Source organism: Mercenaria mercenaria, chromosome 13, assembly GCF_021730395.1.
Source record: "Mercenaria mercenaria strain notata chromosome 13, MADL_Memer_1, whole genome shotgun sequence".
NCBI classification, from domain to species: Eukaryota; Metazoa; Mollusca; class Bivalvia; order Venerida; family Veneridae; genus Mercenaria; species Mercenaria mercenaria.
The window spans coordinates 55,953,547-55,972,833 of NC_069373.1; the positions used below are offsets into that span (position 1 = coordinate 55,953,547).

The 19,287-nt window shown below is 34.6% G+C and overlaps 2 protein-coding genes across 6 annotated transcripts in view; both read right to left on the reverse strand.

Moving 5' to 3' along the window:
- Positions 1–19,287, reverse strand: part of LOC128547945 (uncharacterized) — a 322,495-nt gene that overhangs the window by 46,071 nt on the left and 257,137 nt on the right. The gene's annotated exons all lie outside the window — the stretch shown is intronic.
- Positions 8,395–19,287, reverse strand: part of LOC128547946 (FMRFamide receptor-like) — a 174,287-nt gene continuing 163,394 nt past the window's right edge. For all 5 annotated transcript variants that reach the window (XM_053521895.1, XM_053521896.1, XM_053521898.1 and 2 more), the window contains one exon: positions 8,395–12,270. In XM_053521895.1, the coding sequence (XP_053377870.1) occupies positions 8,737–10,245 (1,509 nt within the window). In that variant the 5' untranslated portion in view covers positions 10,246–12,270 and the 3' untranslated portion in view covers positions 8,395–8,736. The remainder of the gene's footprint in view (positions 12,271–19,287) is intronic.

Here is a 19,287-nt window from a genome sequence, read left to right on the forward strand (position 1 = left end):
CTTTACCAGTTCCTGTACAGTTACTGTTGGTAAGACTAAAAACCAAAATTGTTCATGAACACAGGTTCATTAAAAGTACTAAAATTCAAAACCTTTTTCTAGTTCAGTACCAGATCTTGAACCCAATTGTGAGTTTCTGAACTGTTCATTCATTCAACATAAAACTTAGGTTTATTACCTTTTACAATAACGAATAAATTCATGAAGTGTTCCAGAATGTTCATGAACATTAAATTCATAATGTCACATGATCAGTTTCCATTATTTTGTTGCATGCTGGGAAATTTTTTGCACATGTGATTCAGCAATTTTTGAGAAGTTTGTGCAGCAAATAAGAAGGAAATATTTATCATACTACAGTTAAGAATGGTTTAAAAGGAACATGAGTATACTGAATATCAAGTAAGTAATTATGGTGTTGCCATAAATCGTTCATTTTAAAAACTATAAAATCCTTTTAAAATGTCACAAGTTTTCACGACCCTGAAGCAAAGCTGAATTTCAATCTTGATATTAAAGTAAAGTATACATTGTTTAACTTAATGTTTTGTATTTTATACAGGAATTGTTTACTTCTTATTATGCTCCAAATCCCACTCCAAACTTATTTTACTGTTTTTACTCAACATGTTAAGGGTGGAATGACACCAATGAAGGGAAAATAAATCTTTGTTGTGAACCATAGCATTCTTCAGTTTTGTAAATTGTATCTTTAGTTTTGTAAATTGTACTCTTTAAGACTCTGTGTTTAGTTAGAATGTTGCAAATGGTCAGTCACCAGTTCAGAAATTAACTTTTAGCTTACCTTGCACAAGGTGCCAGGTTGAGCTAGTAAGGATCGCTGTCTGTTCGTCCTACCATTTCTTTTAAACAACATCTCTGAAAATACTAGGACAATGTGAATGAACCTTTTATACAGGAATTTTTCTTGTATCAAGCTCTACCGAAATTGTTCAAAGAATTCCATCACATGCAGATCTCTCAGGTTTCATAGTGTTACACTCCTACCAGGTGACCTTGACTAGTTCATGAATCTGTTCATGAATAAGTTCATGAAACCTGTTTCTTGTGTGTGTTTTTTTTTCAAAAATAGTTCATGAATAAAAATTCATGAAAATCAAAATTTATGTTTCATGAATTTCAATGTTCATGAATTAAAATTCATGAATAAATATTCATGAGAATCAAAATTTATGTTTTATGAATTTCATTATTCATGAAAATCAAAATTTATGTTTCATGAATTTCAATATTCATGAACTTGTCATGAATTAAAATTCAAGAAAATCAAAATTTATGTTTCATGAATTTCAAATTTCATGAACTTCTTCATGAATTAAAATTCATAAGAATCAAAATTTATGTTTCATGAAACATAAATTTTGACTCTCATGAATATTTATTCATGAACTATTTCATGATCCTTTTTCACGGGGGAAGTTTTAAAGCAATAGCTTTAATAGCTTAGGAGAAAAGTTGACCTAAACATAAAACTTAACCAGGCAATGTCAATGCTGACGCCAATTAAGTGATGATAATTTTAATAACTCACCTTTTTTTTCTCAAAAAAATCAGATGAGCTAATAAATGGTACTGCCCAAATTGAATAAACAGACTAGTCCATTTTAGAAATTTAGCAGGGGTAAAGGTTAATTTCTGAGCTATTTTAGGCCAAGCCTAAAGGGAGAGTACACAGATTTCATATGGAATTTGAATTGAGGTGTGTATCATTGCCTTATGATTTTACATGGTTTACAACGCTCGCAAGTCATTGCGACTTTCAGACAGACAGACGGATTAGACAAAACAATAATCAAGGGAGATATAACTACACCTACAGACAAAAAGGATAAAAGATCAGTCTTTAACCTGATAAACATACGTGAAGGCAGGACATTTTTTTTATTTAATGATGTCCATTTAGACATTTCTCGCACTGCAGTGGGTAGAGATGAGAACGTGCCTGAAATGAAATAATGTCACATCAGGGACAATCCTTAATGCTACTCAAAGATCATGACTTGTGAATTAATGATGCTTTTTCTGCTGCCTAAACTATAATGAATTCTTCACTACTGGGTTTTTTTCTTCCCACATTTTGTTAAAAAAGTCATTTTGTTAGAAATCTGTAAAGATTTTCAATTTCCTAACTTACAGCAGATATTCAGAAAAAAAAGTAACAAATAATTTGGGGGAATTGGGGGAACTGGGGGTGGATTATGTCTGGACATGTGTATTTTTTCTGCTAAATACATGTTATTTATCCATTGTAGAAAATGTTAAAAGTGGTCAATCACATTTGAACAACATTTTATGACATTTTCAGTTTTCAAATATTATGTTAGAAATTTATTTAAGAAACAAAAAGACCCATTACATAGAGTTATAGATCCCTACTTTATCACATTTTAAACAAAATTTTAATTACCACCCTCCAATACAAAACTATTTAAAAACTGGTTTATTTCTTTTGATTTCAATATAATTCCCAGTTTTACATTTTGCACAAATATTGGGCTATTTCAACAACCTGAAAAAAAAGAGCACGTTTTAAAACAATGTGTAGCTTCGAAATTCATCTATTTTCATTCTATATTGGTTGTGCAACCGAGATATAGACAAAGGAAGGTAATAATAATTTTATAGAATTACATCTCTAACTAATTTTGGCAAAATATGTACCAGTACTTGTCGATGCAAACTTTGATCACTTTAATACAACAGTGCTTATATTCATATTAGTCCTTAGGCAAAGTATGTTAATTCAATTTAAACATATCCTAAAAAAACACTATCTTGCTTGGGCAAACAGGATAGGAAAATCAAATTTAAACAAGAGCACCGCAATGTGGAGCAATATACGCCCAAAGGTATGACATTTGACCCCTAAGTGTTACCTTGACCTTGAAGCGCGCCATCCAGAACATGCGCTCTGCAAGTTGTCTGGATGTGGTGAACATTTGTGTCAAGTTTCCCTGAAATCCTTCAAGGAGTACAGGTATGAGCTTTGACCCCTAAGTGTGACCTTGACCTTGAAGCGAGCCATCTGAAACATGCGCTCTGCACGTTGTCTTGATGTGGTGTACATTTGTGCCAAGTTTCTTTAAAATCCTTCAAGCAGTTTAAGAGTTATAGAGCGGACACGAAACAAAGTCATATGACCTTTGACCCTAAGTGTGACCTTGACCTTGAAGCAAGCCATCCAGAACATGTGCTCTGCATGTCGTCTCTATGAGGTGAACATTTGTGTGAAGTTTCTTTGAAATTCTTCAAGGGGTTCAAGAGTTACAGAGCTGACACAAAATTGCTAACAGACAGACACGGGGGTTATAATTATGAGTGAACACAATACGTCCCTTCAGGCATATAAAAATACTTCCTGTGTGTAGTAAGAACTCGATGAACACATATAAATGTAACTGATCAGTTGTTTAATTGTTTTTCACAAAAAAGTATGTCTCCGGTCCCCCAACTTACCCCCACTTACCGCACAGAATTGTAAAATGCCAAACATTAAGGGCCATAACTCTGATGCATGGGTCAGTGCAAAAGTTCAACTTATTCTTCATATAAGAGGTCTCTTAGTGCAAGTGGTCTCTTTATCGAAGTGGTCTCTTGAGCAAGTTAAAATAAATTTATCTGTACTATTGTAAAACATGATCAATTCCATAACAAATAAAGAAATGCAAGTACCAAACACCAGCTGTCACACATTCCATCTGAGAATCATGCATCATTAAGCTCACTATGTACTATGCTGATGTCATGCTAATCAATCAAGAAATTTCTTTTTAACCAACAGCCAGATGACACAAGTTTCTGATCAACTTTAACAAAACATGGGAACCAAATTCCAGACAAACTTTAGAAACTGTGTTCACCAATTCATGTCCATAAAATTTTCTCAACATATGGAAATAAAAGCTTTCCATGGTGTAGACATACTTCAAACAAGAATGCATGTTGATGATGAAATTGCATTTCACTTGGATGGTCACTGTATGTGTAGTTCAGTACACAATGTTCTTAAATATGTAGTTGTAATACTTCAAAATCTAACAAAGGGCTGTAACTCCAGAAAAAATAATCAGTCATGGAAGTCCCAAAAATATGCAAGCGTCCACTTCATGTTGAAACAGCAGATCAAGTTTAAATTATATGGTTGGAAAAAGTAGGACTATGCAGTTGGAATATTTGAAAATAAGAAAAGGAACATTACTCCGGAAAAAGAATCAGACCTATGAATCCCTATAATATAAACATATCCACTTCAAGTTGCTGATGTATTTCAATTTGGATGGAAACTGTTGGAGGAGTTGAGTACACCATGTGCAGATGTAACTGTAATATTACAAAGAAGAAAATAATCAGACATGAAAGTCCTAAAATTATACATATGTCTGCTTCATGTTGATGATGTATATAAAGTTTCATTTCATTTGGATGGAAACTGTAGGAAGAATTAATTGCACAATGTTCTGATGTAGTTGTAATATTTCGAAGTCCAAAAATGGGCCATATTTCCAGAAATAAAATTGGACATGAAGGTCCCAAAAATATACACAAAGTCATGTCTGTTCCATTTTGATGATGTATATCAAACTTCATTTCAGCTGGATGGAAACTGTAGGAGGAATGAATATCAAACTTAATTTCAGTAATATGGAAGTTGTAGGAGTAATTAAGTAAAAAATGATCTGATGTTGCTGACAATTTCAAAATGCAATAAAGGGCTGTAACTCAATAAAAACCATCATCAAGGTACCAAAAATATGCACATGTCCACTTTATACCAAGTTTCAACTAGAAAATGCTTTTGTAAAAAAGCGCACGTCTCCCCCAATGCAAAGTCCTATAGGCAAGAAGTCAATAGGGTTCAGGAGCGAAAGTCAAAGAGACACTGATGGTTGGCTGCAATAGGGATCATCTACTTGGCATGTCCAGTCATCCCGCTAAATTTCAACACTCTTGGCCTAGTGGTTCTCAAGTTACTGTTCAGGCTCCTGTAACCTTGACCTTTGATCAAGTGACCTCAAAATAAATAGGGGTCATCTACTCTGCATGTCCAATCATCCTATTAAGTTTCAACATTGTAGGTCAAGTGGTTCTCAAGTTATTTCCAAAAAATGATTTTACATGAACAGGCCACTGTGACCTTGACCTTTAATAGACTGACCCCAAAATCAATAGGGGTCATCTACTCTGCATGTTCAATCATCTTATTAAGTTTCAACATTCTGGGTCAAGTGGTTCTCAAGTTATTGATTGGAACTGGTTATCAATGTTCAGGCCACTGTGACCTTGACCTTTAAAGGAGTGACCCCAAAAACAATAGGGGTCATTTACTCTGCATGAACAATAATCCTATGAAGTTTCAACATTCTGGGTCGAGAGTTTCTCAAGTTATTGATTAGAAATGGTTTTCCATGTTAAGGCCCCTGTGACCTTGACCTTTAACAGAGTGACCCTAAAATCGTCAGGGGTCATCTACTCTGCATGACCAATCATCCTATGAAGTTTCATCATTCTGGGTCAAGTGGTTCTCAAGTTTCTGACTGGAAATGGTTTTCAATGTTTGGGCCCCTGTGACCTTGACCTTTAACAGAGTGACCCCAAAATCGTTAGGGGTCATCTACTCTGCATGAACAATCATCCTATGAAGTTTCATCATTCTGGGTCAAGTGGTTCTCAAGTTATTGACCGGAAATGGTTTTCAATGTTCGGGCCCCTGTGACCTTGACCTTTAACAGAGTGACCCCAAAATCGTTAGGGGTCATCTACTCTGCATGATCAATCATCCTATTAAGTTTCAACATCGTGGGTAAAGTGGTTCTCTAGTTATTGATCGGAAATGGTTTTCAATGTTCAGGCCACTGTGACCTTGACCTTTGACGGAGTCACCCCAAAATCAATAGGGGTCATCTACTCTTCATGATCAATCATCCTATGAAGTTGCAACATTCTGGATCAAGTGGTTCTCTAGTTATTGATCGGAAATGGTTTTCAATGTTCAGGCTCCTGTGACCTTGACCTTTGACGGAGTGACCTCAAAATCAATAGGGGTCATCTACTTTTCATGATCAATCATCCTATGAAGTTTCAACATTCTGGGTCAAGTGGTTCTCTAGTTATTGATCGGAAATGGTTTTCAATGTTCAGGCCCCTGTGACCTTGACCTTTGATGGAGTGACCCCAAAATCAATAGGGGTCATCTACTCTTTATGACCAATCATCCTATGAAGTTTCAACATTCTGGGTCAAGTGGTTCTCTAGTTATTGATCGGAAATGGTTTTCAATGTTCAGGCCCCTGTGACCTTGACCTTTGACAGAGTGACCCCAAAAACAATAGGGGTCGTCTACTCCAGCAGCCCTACAACCCTATGAAGTTTGAAGGTTCTAGGTCAAATGGTTCTCCAGTTATTGCCTGAAAATGAAGTGTGACGTATGGACGGACGGACGGACAGACAGGGCAAAAACAATATGTCTCCCCCAGAGGTGGGGGAGACATAATTAAATGATATGGAAACTGTTCAGGGAGTTAAGTATACAATGCCCCAATTTAGTTGTAATATTTCAGTTCAATAAAGGGCAATAATTCCAAAAGATATAACCAGACATGGAGGTCCCAACTATGCCCATGTCAAAATTTTGCTGATGTTGTATATAAAGTGTCATGTCAATAAGATGGAAACTGTAAGAGTATAAAATATTCTGATGTACAATGTAGTTGTAATATTTCAAAGACCAAAAATGGGCCAGAAAAAAAAAAAATTGGACATGAAAATCAATGCAATATGTGCATGTCCACTTCATGCTGATTAAGTCATTTCAAATGGGTATAAACTGAAAATTAAGTACACAAGAAAGTGTGAAAGATAGACGTACAGTTATTATCTGCCTTCCAGGTCTTCCGCACTGGGAGCATAAAGATGTAGGACAAAAATCCTAGATGTAATCAACTTGCTCTACTTTTTTTTCATTGTGGGTAAATTCCTCTCTTAGGTATTTTTCAAGCTGCATAATATGCCTACATAACATATTTATTAAGGCTTACGGGAAGCAGTATTTCCTATTCTTGTAATCAAGGGAAAAATGTGTAAGCAAAATTCAGAACAAGTGTTTTACCTCCATAACTGAAACTGGGTCAATTATTTCAGTCTAGTGTCTTCATGGTCCAAAACAGAGTCAATTATTTCAGGTAGGTCTCCAGGAATCAAACTGAGAAAATGTTTTAGTCAAGTGTCTCCGTGATTCAAAACAGTCAATAATTTAAGCCTAGTATTTCCATGATTCAAGACACAAGAAATAACTTAGCCAGTTTAAAACTTAGCCTAGTATCTCTATAATACCGAAACTGATATATACAATAACTCAGAGTTATGGGACTTGATGCTACTACCTAGTTTTATAACCCCGAAGACACATTTGAAGTTTCAATTCAATATCTGTATTAGTTTTGGAGATAGTAACTTGCATGTAAAACTTTAACCAGGATTTTTTAAGTCTAAAAGGGGGCATAATTTGGTCAAAATGCATGTCAGAGTTATGGGACTTGATGTTATTACCTAGTTTTTTAACCCTTAAGACACATGTGAAGTTACAATTCAATATTTGCATAAGTTTTAGAGATAGTAACTTGCATGTAAACTTGAACCAGGATTTTTAAAGTCCAAAAGGGGGCATAATTTGGCCAAAATACACATCAAAGCTATGGGACCTGACCTAGTGAGGTTGGTAATTGACCCAGAAAAAGAAAAAAATAAGTTTCAAAGCTATATGCCTTTAAATGATAGCCATATATACTTGCATGCAAAACTTCAACCAAGGTGTGACGCCGACGCCGACACAGACGCCAGGGCAAGTTCAAATAAATAGAGTAAACAGTATTTTGGCATTGTTTCGTATTGCAATGATAAGTGTCAAAGGTTAACAGCATTTGATTGGTTACTTTTGTGCTCAGTTCTGAAACTGACCAATGAAAAGACTGCATTCTGGGACTGGTCTCTGAAGTGGATAAACGAATTGAGCCACACCATGAGAAAACCCACATAGTGCGTTTGCAACCAGCATGGATCCAGACCAGACTGCGCATCTGCGCAGTCTGTCTGGATCCATGCTGTTCGCTAATGGTTTCTCTAATTGCAATAGACTTTGAAAAGGAACAGCTGGTCACAAATGCACTATGTTGGTTTTCTCAAGGCATGGCTCAAAATTTAATTAAGTGCTGCTTTTGTGTTTACCTTTTTTGTGGTTAAAGTGTCTGTCTACAGATCATAAGGTCAATCCTCACAACATAGACTCTAGGTTTCAATCTATTATTACCAAATAGGTTGACAGAGTCTTATGAACATCATATATCTCTTGGGATAAAAAAACTGTGTCACAAAACAAAATGACAATATAATTTTATTTAGAATTTATAGCAGTTGTTTTCCTTTAACAAAAAATTAATATGGAGGTGAACAGCATGTGAAAAAAGCATGCAATGCAAAATCAAGTTGCTTTTAAAGAACCTAGCAATTATCTACTGCATAATGCCTGAAATGAGCCCATGTTTGATTTTAACACACTATGATAATAGCATAAAATAGATGATAAAATGGAATTTTTCTATCTATTTAAACCTACAAAAGTTTAAATGAAGTAAAAAAAAAATGAAATAAAAAAAAATTCCTGTAATAAATTCTAATTAATCAACATTAAAAAGATATAATTATGTTAAATAATATATATTATCACAATTCACGAGTGTTTTCAGTGTCTGTAGTGTCTATTATCACATTACATTTCTCGTTCTTATTTGTGTCCATTTCCCACACAACCCTCAACGAATTAGGACTTTCTTTTCGAAGTCTCGGTTTCGGAGTTGGGCTTTCGCGTTTTAGTGATTCAAATGAGCTGGGAGACAGTCTGTCATTAACGTCAATCGTGTCCACTGTTTGAACCGAGTCCCGATGGACTTTTTCCAGATGAAGCAACAAAGGTGAGGCACTATCCCTGTGAAATTTCCTATTTTCTTGATCGTTATTCAGTTGAAAGCCGTTCATTTCATACTGACTTGCAGCACTACACTGGCTAATCCTTCTGCGATTGTTATCTATTGAGAAACTATAATTACGTTTTATCTTTTGCAATTCCTGATTTGTCAAAAAACACTTGCAAAAGAGCCTCCAAAATTCTCGACGGAAACGTTTTCCGAAAAAATAATATGGCACAATGTTTATGGCGGAATTGACAATGATTAAAAAATTTCCAACTTCATTAATCTTATGAAATGTCATGGAACCTGTTGCCCTATGAAAATCTATTGCGTAAACCATTCTTGAAATTAAAGCTGGCCCTTGACATACTAAAAATAACACAATAACACCTATCAACATAATTGTTGTGTCATTTCTTCTCTTTTCCTTCGCATTGATCAAGCGTCCATTCTTTTTAGATATATGGACAGCATGCATTAGAAACGTATTAAGTATTGCAAGTGTGAAAAATGGAATTCCACAAACAAATGTTAAATATAAATATGAATGAACAAGATCCATAAATGTCTGACTGCTTCCAATTTCTGTGTATTCTATCACCATACGAGTTTCAGTACCTCCATTTAGTGAGGGAAGCTCAGCTTTCACCGTTTTGTATTCCAAAAATCGAGGAATATTAAACAGAATTCCAAAAATGTACATGCCTATTATCACCTTTCGAGCTTTTCCAACACTACACATGCGCTCTGCTTTAAATGGGTGACAAATCATTATATATCTATCTACTGTAAAAGCTAAGGTAAGCCAAACTGACGTCACTTGAAATGTAACTGCAGCCGGATGTAAATAAGGAAATAAAATCGCCCATGAAGTTTTTCCCCAGCTGATTTTTCCCGGCTGTGGTACAGTTGTATCTTCACTAAGTAAAGTTATACTAACAGTAAGTACTAATGCAAGAGTGTCACATACAGCGAGAGCAGCTAAATATGAGTAAGTTGACGAGTTCATAACACGTCGAGTGAGAACAATTACCGACAAAACATTGCAAATAATTCCAACAAAACATACTGTACTTCCAGCTATGCCCATCAAATGATAGTTCAATAGCGCTTTCTCATACTTTACTTTGTCTGCTTCAGAAAGTGAACCGTTCGCGGTTGAAGAGTTTTCATCTTTGTAAACTTCCGAGAGAAAATTAGTGATATTGAAGTTTATTGGTATATCCAACGAATCCAAAAAGTCTTCAGAATATATGTCAACCATCGTTATATTTTTTCAACAGATATACATTTACTTTCTTATTTGTATTCTATGCATTGTATATAACAAATTTTTGGAGATTTCCTCATAAATCACAACAACTATCTCCAATTTAAGGTGGTTACTCTTTCTCTAACTAACCTTCAGACAATGTCCCAAATCATGAGGACAAATTATTTTAAACAACCAGTGTGCTTGTCCAACTTTTTCTCACAAGTCCCTTTGCTAGTATTATCTTTTCATCAGAAAGGCATAAAAAGTAATCTGTTATTCTTGGCATGAAAATGTCGATTCTGATTGACTTTAATCACTCAAGGAGGATTCTCCCAAAGCAGAAAAAATAGTTCTAAGTGTGACAATGATTTTGTCTCTCCTTATGACATGCGGAAAATAAAAAATATGAAACATTCACCTTCTCTGAGAATTAATCAGTCTCGACTTTTCCCTTTCTTTATTACTGTTTATTTCAAGGTATTTATTTTAATCTTGTACACGCGTTCTTTTAATGAATTAATGTAGATGCTTGACGATCATACTCAAAACATGTTTTTCATTAGCACTTTCTGGTTTTAATGCGAGTATTCATTTCTTCTTCTATTTCTATTGATGAAACTCAGATTATAAGAATGTCATCAGTTTTACAAAATAATTGCTAGAAACTATACAGATAGCATTTCCTATAATATTAGCCTTTCCACAATATCAGCAACTTCTTTTAAATTAATGTCAGCTCTTCCACAATATCAGCAACTTCTTTTAAATTAATGTCAGCTCTTCCACAATATCAGCAACTTCTTTTAAAAGGTCAGCATTCTCCTATAAAGTAAATGTCAGTCTTTCAGCTGATGTCAAAAACTTGTCAGCAGTTTTGCAAAAATCAGCAACTTAAAAGAAATTCACAGATGGCAACTGTTTAGAATTCATGTTAGCAACTATGCAGATGGAAATTATTTCAAATTAATGTATCTCTGATTTAGCATTTTTACCCTATTGTCTGTGATTTATATATTTTTACTCTTAACGAATCAACTAAAAATCAACATTTTTACAAGCTCCTTTCCCCAAATAATCTAAAAAGATGAACTTGCTGTTAAGTCAATCAACCTTTGTTATATTCACCAATAGTATTGCCACTTCTGTCTACAATTATGATATACTACATGATGTTTTTTGACCAACAGACAGCTGTAATTGTAATTTAGATAGTAAACGGAGGAGGGCTGTGTTTCTCACAGGGAAGATGATGTCTTTCTAACAAAAATAAACCCTACAGTACTGTCTTATTGCACACTAATTTTCTTTCTTTTTGTTGTCTGAGGTTTCAATAAAGTCTGTTGTTGAGAATTGTTTTACAGAACATCTAACATATTGACAGTTTTAGAGATGTGATGTTGGTATGTTGTTCTTTAATTCTTCTTTCAAATATCATATTTCCATGATAATGTTGAAAAAGGCAGTTGATATCAGCTATTATTATATCTTTATGACTCTATATTCCACAGTATATCTTTGTGACTTTGTTCCACAGTTTTTGTATGTTTGTGACTCTTTATTCCACAATTATTATATCTTTGTGACTTTGTATTCCACAGTTATTGTGTCTATGTGTATGTGTTCCACAGTTTTTGTGTCTTTGTGACTTTGTATTCCACAGTTATTGTGTCTATGTGTATGTTTTCCACAGTTATTGTGTCTTTGTGACTTTGTATTCCACAGCTATTGTGTCTGTGTGTTCCACAGTTACCATATCATTGAGGCTATATGCTTTACAGTTATTTATCTTTGTGACTCTATTTTCCACATTTACTGTATCTTTATAATTCTGGAAAAGTCTTTACTATCTTCAAGGTTGTCTGTCACCTAGTTTTCCAACAGCACATTTAGTATCTGCAGGCATAATGTGGTTAATTCACCAATCTGCATCATATCTGTTTCTTTGTTTTTAAACCTGCAATCCTCCCATTATTTTCTGGGAAAATGTCTAATACCCCTCTCTGTGATTTATCTTTCTTTTGTTTCTTCTCAAACCTGAAAATACATTAAAAGAGCTGATAAAAATCTGAAAAATAAATTAACATCAACATCCAAAATACACAGAATTTCATACTTGTGTAGATCAGTAAATCAGTAACAGCCCATGCAGTTTTTGCCATGCCCCTAATGTATTTAGCCAAACAGGTATCACAATAATTTACTATAAAACTCAAGAAAAGAAAATGAGCCGTGCCATGAGAAAACCAACATAGTGGCTTTGCGACCAGCATGGATCCAGACCAGCCTGCGCATCCGCGCAGTCTGGTCAGGCTCCATGCTGTTCGCTTTTAAAGCCTATTGGAATTGGAGAAACTGTTAGCGAACAGCATGGATCCTGGCCAGACTGCGCGGATGCGCAGGCTGGTCTGGATCCATGCTGGTCGCAAACCCACTATGTTGGTTTTCTCATGGCACGGCTCAAATAATACCATAACAGACATAATTTATCATGAGCTGTACAAATAATTTTTCTTCTGACATAAGTTTCTTAGTGGATTGATTTTCTCAACATAAAGTGGATAAAATGTACAAGAAAATTTTTTTATCATACTATTTCTAAACACTCCAAACCAATTTCTTTTTGCATAGCTTACACTTTGTAAGAGGCATCAAAAGACAGGCATGCAGTGATGCTACGGAAAGTGAAAAATATATGAGACTGTAACTCATATCTACAGTATCATAGGGATTTTTACCTGTCACTTTGTTTATACAGGCATGATGTATTCATTTTTTTGCCCAAGATACTGTTAGATAAAAAAAAAAAGATTGGACTATATGACAGATTTAATGTTTTTGTTTTAACTGTTTCTAAAAAAAGATGACAAAATATTTAAGTGTTCTTTAAACCAGATATGCATAACTGCTTTTGATATAGGTTTTATTAACATTTTCATGAGAGATATTTCTCTAGCTTAAAGAAATTTTCAAGGGATAACTCATCAAAACTGTTATTCAGTGATAGGAGATGAAAATTAGTTTTAAGTATTTCTGACTATTAATGAATAATTATATGTTCTATAATATAAAACATAATCTTCTTCTTCTTCCCATTTCATGTATTCAAACTTGACACAAAATGTGAAAAACACCTTCAAAATATGCCTAGTATACACTGAAAACAACAGAGAAGTTAAATATAAATTTTTCTTTATTGGTGAAACTTTTCTGTTTTCTGGCGTTTAATCAAATCGTTTAGTTTAGTGATTACATATGTCATGTTTTGTTATTTTCCTACATGTCTGCGATGTGTCACATGTTTAATTGTAAAGCGAACATATATTCTATATGAAAAGGGCGCTCAACAAATCTGGTATAATAAGAATAAAAGAGAACATCAGTAGACTTGATGCACCACTAAGGCAATGGCATGTGTAACTGAAAAGAAATTAGCATATTTACGCTGAACATAGGACATATGTATATTTAAAACATTTATAGTAGTAATAAATTTAAGCAGATCAAAATTTCAAAACATAATTTGCTCACTTGAACAAAAGTAGTAATAAGAAAACTGTATCATTCAGCTGATAAAATGGTTATGCTCTTCATCACCGCTTACTAACTACATTTGGAAAATTCAGCACAACTTTGTAAAAAGGATGGCAAAGACTACTGCAATATCTGTTGGTCTTGGGTGACATGAACTATTACTTGTCTAAAGGATGACAAAGACAATTGCAATATCTGTTCGTCTTGGGTGACATGAACTACTGCTTGTCTAAAGGATGGCAAAGACATTTGCAATATCTGCTGGTCTTGTCTAAAGGATGGCAAAGACATTTGCAATATCTGTTGGTCTTGGGTGACATGAACTATTGCTTGTCTAAAGGATGGCAAAGACATTTGCAATATCTGCTGGTCTTGTCTAAAGGATGGCAAAGACATTTGCAATATCTGTTGGTCTTGGGTGACATGAACTATTGTTTGTCTAAAGGGCGGCAAAGACAAAGACACTTGCAATATCTGTTGGTCTTTGGTGACATGAACTATTGTTTGTCTAAAGGATGGCAAAGACTTTTGCAATATCTGTTGGTCTTAGGTGACATGAACTATTGGTTGTCAAAAGGATGGCAAAGACTATTGCAATATCTTCTGGTCTTGGGTGAAATAAACTATTGGTTGTCTAAAGGATGGCAAAAACATTTGCAATATCTGTTGGTCTTGGGTGACATGAACTATTGCTAGTCTAAAGGATGGCAAAGACATTTGCAATATCTGTTGGTCTTGGGTGACATGAACTATTGCTTGTCTAAAGGATGGCAAAGACATTTGCAATATCTGCTGGTCTTGGGTGACATGAACCATTACTTGTCTAAAGGATGGCAAAGGCATTTGCAATATCTGTTGGTCTTGCGTGACATGAACTATTGCTTGTCTAAAGGATGGCAAAGACTATTGCAATATCTGTTGGTCTTGGGTGACATGAACTGTTGCTGGTCTAAGGAATGGCAAGGTCTTTTGCAATATCTGCTAGTCTAAAGTGTGACTATTTCAATATTTCTGTATGTACAAATAATTGGATTGCATCCATAGTATTGTATCAAATGTCAGAAAGTTGCAATTTTAACCAAATTCAAATGTATATATTCATATAACTATCTTCATCATTCAAACTATACACTGTAGCCTGTTATTTGGTTCATTTATGATTCTAATTATCATGTACAGGAATTATTTGCATATGGGTTTTTACAAATTTCAACAAGACACTGTAATAATTACTATTTACAATCTAAACAAGACACTTAAAACTATGTATAGGAAATTATACTGCACCCAGTGGCATTCAGTTCAAGTTTAGTATCTTCTCCAACATTTTTCAGTTGTATTAAAGATGGTGTCCATCATTTCACTACTGAGGAGTTGTGTGCATATGTGTGGGGGCGACAGGGGAGAGGGAAGAAAGTTGGGGTGGTATTCAAATCTCACATGTTTTTTGAAACTGATATATTTCTGTACCAATCTCATCATAAAATCATGTTGTCTCTACAAATATAACAATTTACCAGACAGATAATTAATTAAATTAAGTAGACACTCAAACAAGTAACATCTAGGGAAAAGTTTACTGCATTTAGGAAACATACTAGGGAAGCCAACCTTAACATTCTGGAAACATCAACAAGTACATATTCTTTGAAGTTTTCATCCTAACAGGATTGATACTGATTATATAAATATCTTAAAGCCATTAAGAAACAGTAATGATGAAATGTCTCATTAAGGCCAGAGTTTTTTTATTTTTCGTTTTACGGGAGCGCCGGTCCTAAATATTGCAAAAGTGGAATAAAATTAAAATTCATTTTCCCGAGTTTTATTTTATTTTTTCCGCCGGTCGGCTATTTACAGCCCCAAAGAAAAGAAAATTAGTGTATTCACCTGGACGTAATTTCACAGGAAGGGAGTTTAACGCGTGCAAAATATTGTGTTTTGCCGGCACATTTATCGGCATTAACAGGGTGTAAAATTCCACTCGCCTGCTCGCACTGGCGAGTTAAGTCTGAGTAGGACGAGTGGACCTCGCTGTGTACTCGGACGATCGGGCGAGTGGTTTTTTTACGTCCTTACTTTACCAAAATTCAGAAATTACATCTACAAAACGTCAACAAACTTTGAGATGGTTCAGTCGCTACCCGGATTGACTGGAATTTACCCGCGAATCGTAAAGATATCAAAACGTCATGCCGGTAATTTTCCATTCCACAAGCACGTGTGACCTTAGTATTGTAACATCTAATTTACATCGACACGTACACAAAAACCGTGCGTAGTGCATTCATTATTTAATATTTTCGCTTCAAGTTTTCAACACCCCTTGAGAAATAATACTTTTTGATTTCTATAATGATTTTAATAAGATATCGACAGAAATGTAGGCAAAATTCTATAAAAACGGTCGAATTTTCATATAATCATTTGTAAAAATTCAAACAGCGCGATCTTAGTTACTTATTTCTTTCTAAAAGTAAATAAATGATGAATACTATGGGCTTAAAATTCAGACTTTTGACCAGAAAGTACAAAAAACAGAATAAAAAAATCTTAAATAATGAAAAAGCGACTGCGATTACAATACATGGAGTAAGACGATTTTGGGCAAACAGATTTCTGTTAGTGCGGCAGAATAGGTTACGTGACCTCGTGAACGTAAGTAGAAATGCGATTTTAAAATAAAGCAATGTGATGTCACTACGGGTTTTAATAAGTTTTAAATGAATCTTTGTACATGTATTTTTTGACCAACAATTTAAAAGTTTTTCTTGTCAAACAATAATGTAAATTCCTCGAGGGCAAATAGGTCACAGAGGTAGGATATCCACTATAGTAACTATCGTTTGAGACATTTACCTTTTATACGGGATATAGCACATTCGCTTTTGATAACAAATTAAAGAAGAAATTTTTTATTGATTTCTATTTCTTAGCAATTTTAAGAACCGATGTCGGTACGATCAGACAGTGATACATGCACATGGCGCGAAAACATGACGTAATGCCATGACAATCTCGAGCAAAAATACCGCTTTGATCTCCGCTTCAGATGTCAAGATACTGACACACTTCTTTTAGCTCTTAGAGGGGGTGTAAATTGATCATGAAAACAAGGTCAACATTACTTAGTTTATCACTGAATAATTACCGATAATCTTTAACGTTTTTTTCTCTCTCTTTCTACACGGGTGGATGGACGATGATTGTGTCCAAAATTTTTTAGACACTTCAAAATATATATTTTTCGGGAAATAATACTATTGTACATATAAATACTCATTTCATAAAAGTGACAATATTAAAAGTATTAAATTGTCTAAAGATTGTCTTACTCACATTTTGTTTTCAATAGATTCAACTTACAAGTTTGCCATAGAACGGTAATACAATATCAAAGGTGCTTTGACATTAAATTTTATTCAAAACATTAATTAGTTGTTTGCAGAACAAATAAATGTTTGTAACAGCAGATTTTTTTTACATTTTTATTTCAATGGTGACCCCTCACACTTTACACAGGCTTGGGACTGTCTGGCATAAAGCAGCTGGTAGTGTTGGCAAAATCTCAGACAGATGGTCCATTTCTTTTGTAACTTCAATAGAATTCATAAGTGTATAAAGAATAATAAAGAATACTTTTTATTGGAGACAATATTTTGACAAAAAGTGATGCAACTTCAGTACTTGAACTTAGTGTAGTATAAAAAGGTGCAAATTACAGAAGCAACTTCAGTACTTGAACTAAGTGTATTATAAAAGGTGCAAATGAGTTAAATGAGGTAAATTTTCAGATTACTTTTTGCTAGATTATCTTTCGTTTTTCATCACTGAAAAAAAACTCTTGCCCTCTGCACTGTGACTGTTATTCAGAGTTATTAAATACTTTATTTTGCTGATAAAATCCAGTATATTATGAGCTGGCATAAACTGTAAAGTTAGCTCGTTAAAGATGATATTGGTGAAAGATACAATAAGTAAATATTATGTATAACTAGAGCTATCACTAAAGGTGATGAATGTACCCCCCGCATGCACTGACACAGTACATTGCAATTTGACGCACGCAAGATTGCATAATTATGTGGACTGTATATATATATAGACTGTATGTTTACAGTATAGTAACAAAAAACAAAGTCCCATAACTATGCAGAATATTTATCTAAAAGAATGTAACATGCACCATGCACAACTAGGGTAGGTAATGATCACTTGTGTGAAGTTTCATTAAATTGTGTGCAAGGGTTTGGTAGATTAGGCACGCACAAGATTGCATATGCAGACTGTATGTACATAGTATGTTAACAAGAAACAAAGTCCCATAACTGCAATTTTTGTCACTGAAAGAACCTAACATGCCCAGTGTACAACTACTGTTGGTACTGATCACTTGTGTGAAGTTTCATTAAATTGTGTCAAGGGGATGAGGAGAGATGGTGCGCACAAGATTGTGTCTATGTATATAGTATAGTAACAAAAAAACAAAGTCCCATAACTCTGCAAATTTTTTTTCTAAAAGAACCTAACATGCCCCATGCACAACTACTGTTGGTACTGATCACTTGTGTCAAGTTTCATTAAATTGTGTCAAGGGGATGAGGAGAGATGGTGCGCACAAGATTGTGTCTATGTATATAGTATAGTAACAAAAAAAACAAATCCCATAACTCTGCAAATTTTTTTTCTAAAAGAACCTAACATGCCCCATGCACAACTACTGTTGGTACTGATCACTTGTGTGAAGTTTCATTAAATTGTGTCAAGGGGATGAGGAGAGATGGTGCGCACAAGATTGTGTCTATGTATATAGTATAGTAACAAAAAAAAAACAAAGTCCCATAACTCTGCAAATTTTTTTTCTAAAAGAACCTAACATGCCCCATGCACAACTACTGTTGGTACTGATCACTTGTGTGAAGTTTCATTAAATTGTGTCAAGGGGATGAGGAGAGATGGTGCGCACAAGATTGTGTCTATGTATATAGTATAGTAACAAAAAAACAAAGTCCCATAACTCTGCAAATTTTTTTTCTAAAAGAACCTAACATGCCCCATGCACAACTACTGTTGGTACTGATCACTTATGTGAAGTTTCATTAAATTCTGTCAAGGGGATAAGGAGAGATGGTGCACACAAGATTGCGTCTACGGACAGACGGACAGACAGACAGACAGACAACCTGAAACCAGTATACCCCCCTTACAACTTTGTTGTCGGGGGGTACAAAAAGCAGAGGTTACACAGCAGAAGATGCAAGCAAACCAAACCACCAAAACTACTATACTACTAAGCCACTTTATACCAGACGTGTTTAGTCTCTACTTGCTGTCACTGAAATTTACTGTGGCTGTTATAACAGATAAAATAATTTTTGTCTTCCACTTAAATTAAGTAAAACAAGCTTTCTGAATTTTAAAGACTTGCCAGTGTGAGTTACAGTGCCTGAAGCAGTTTATTCACAAGTATGCATGAAACTTTTATTCAATGTTCATCCTGTATAAATGGCTTTTATAGTC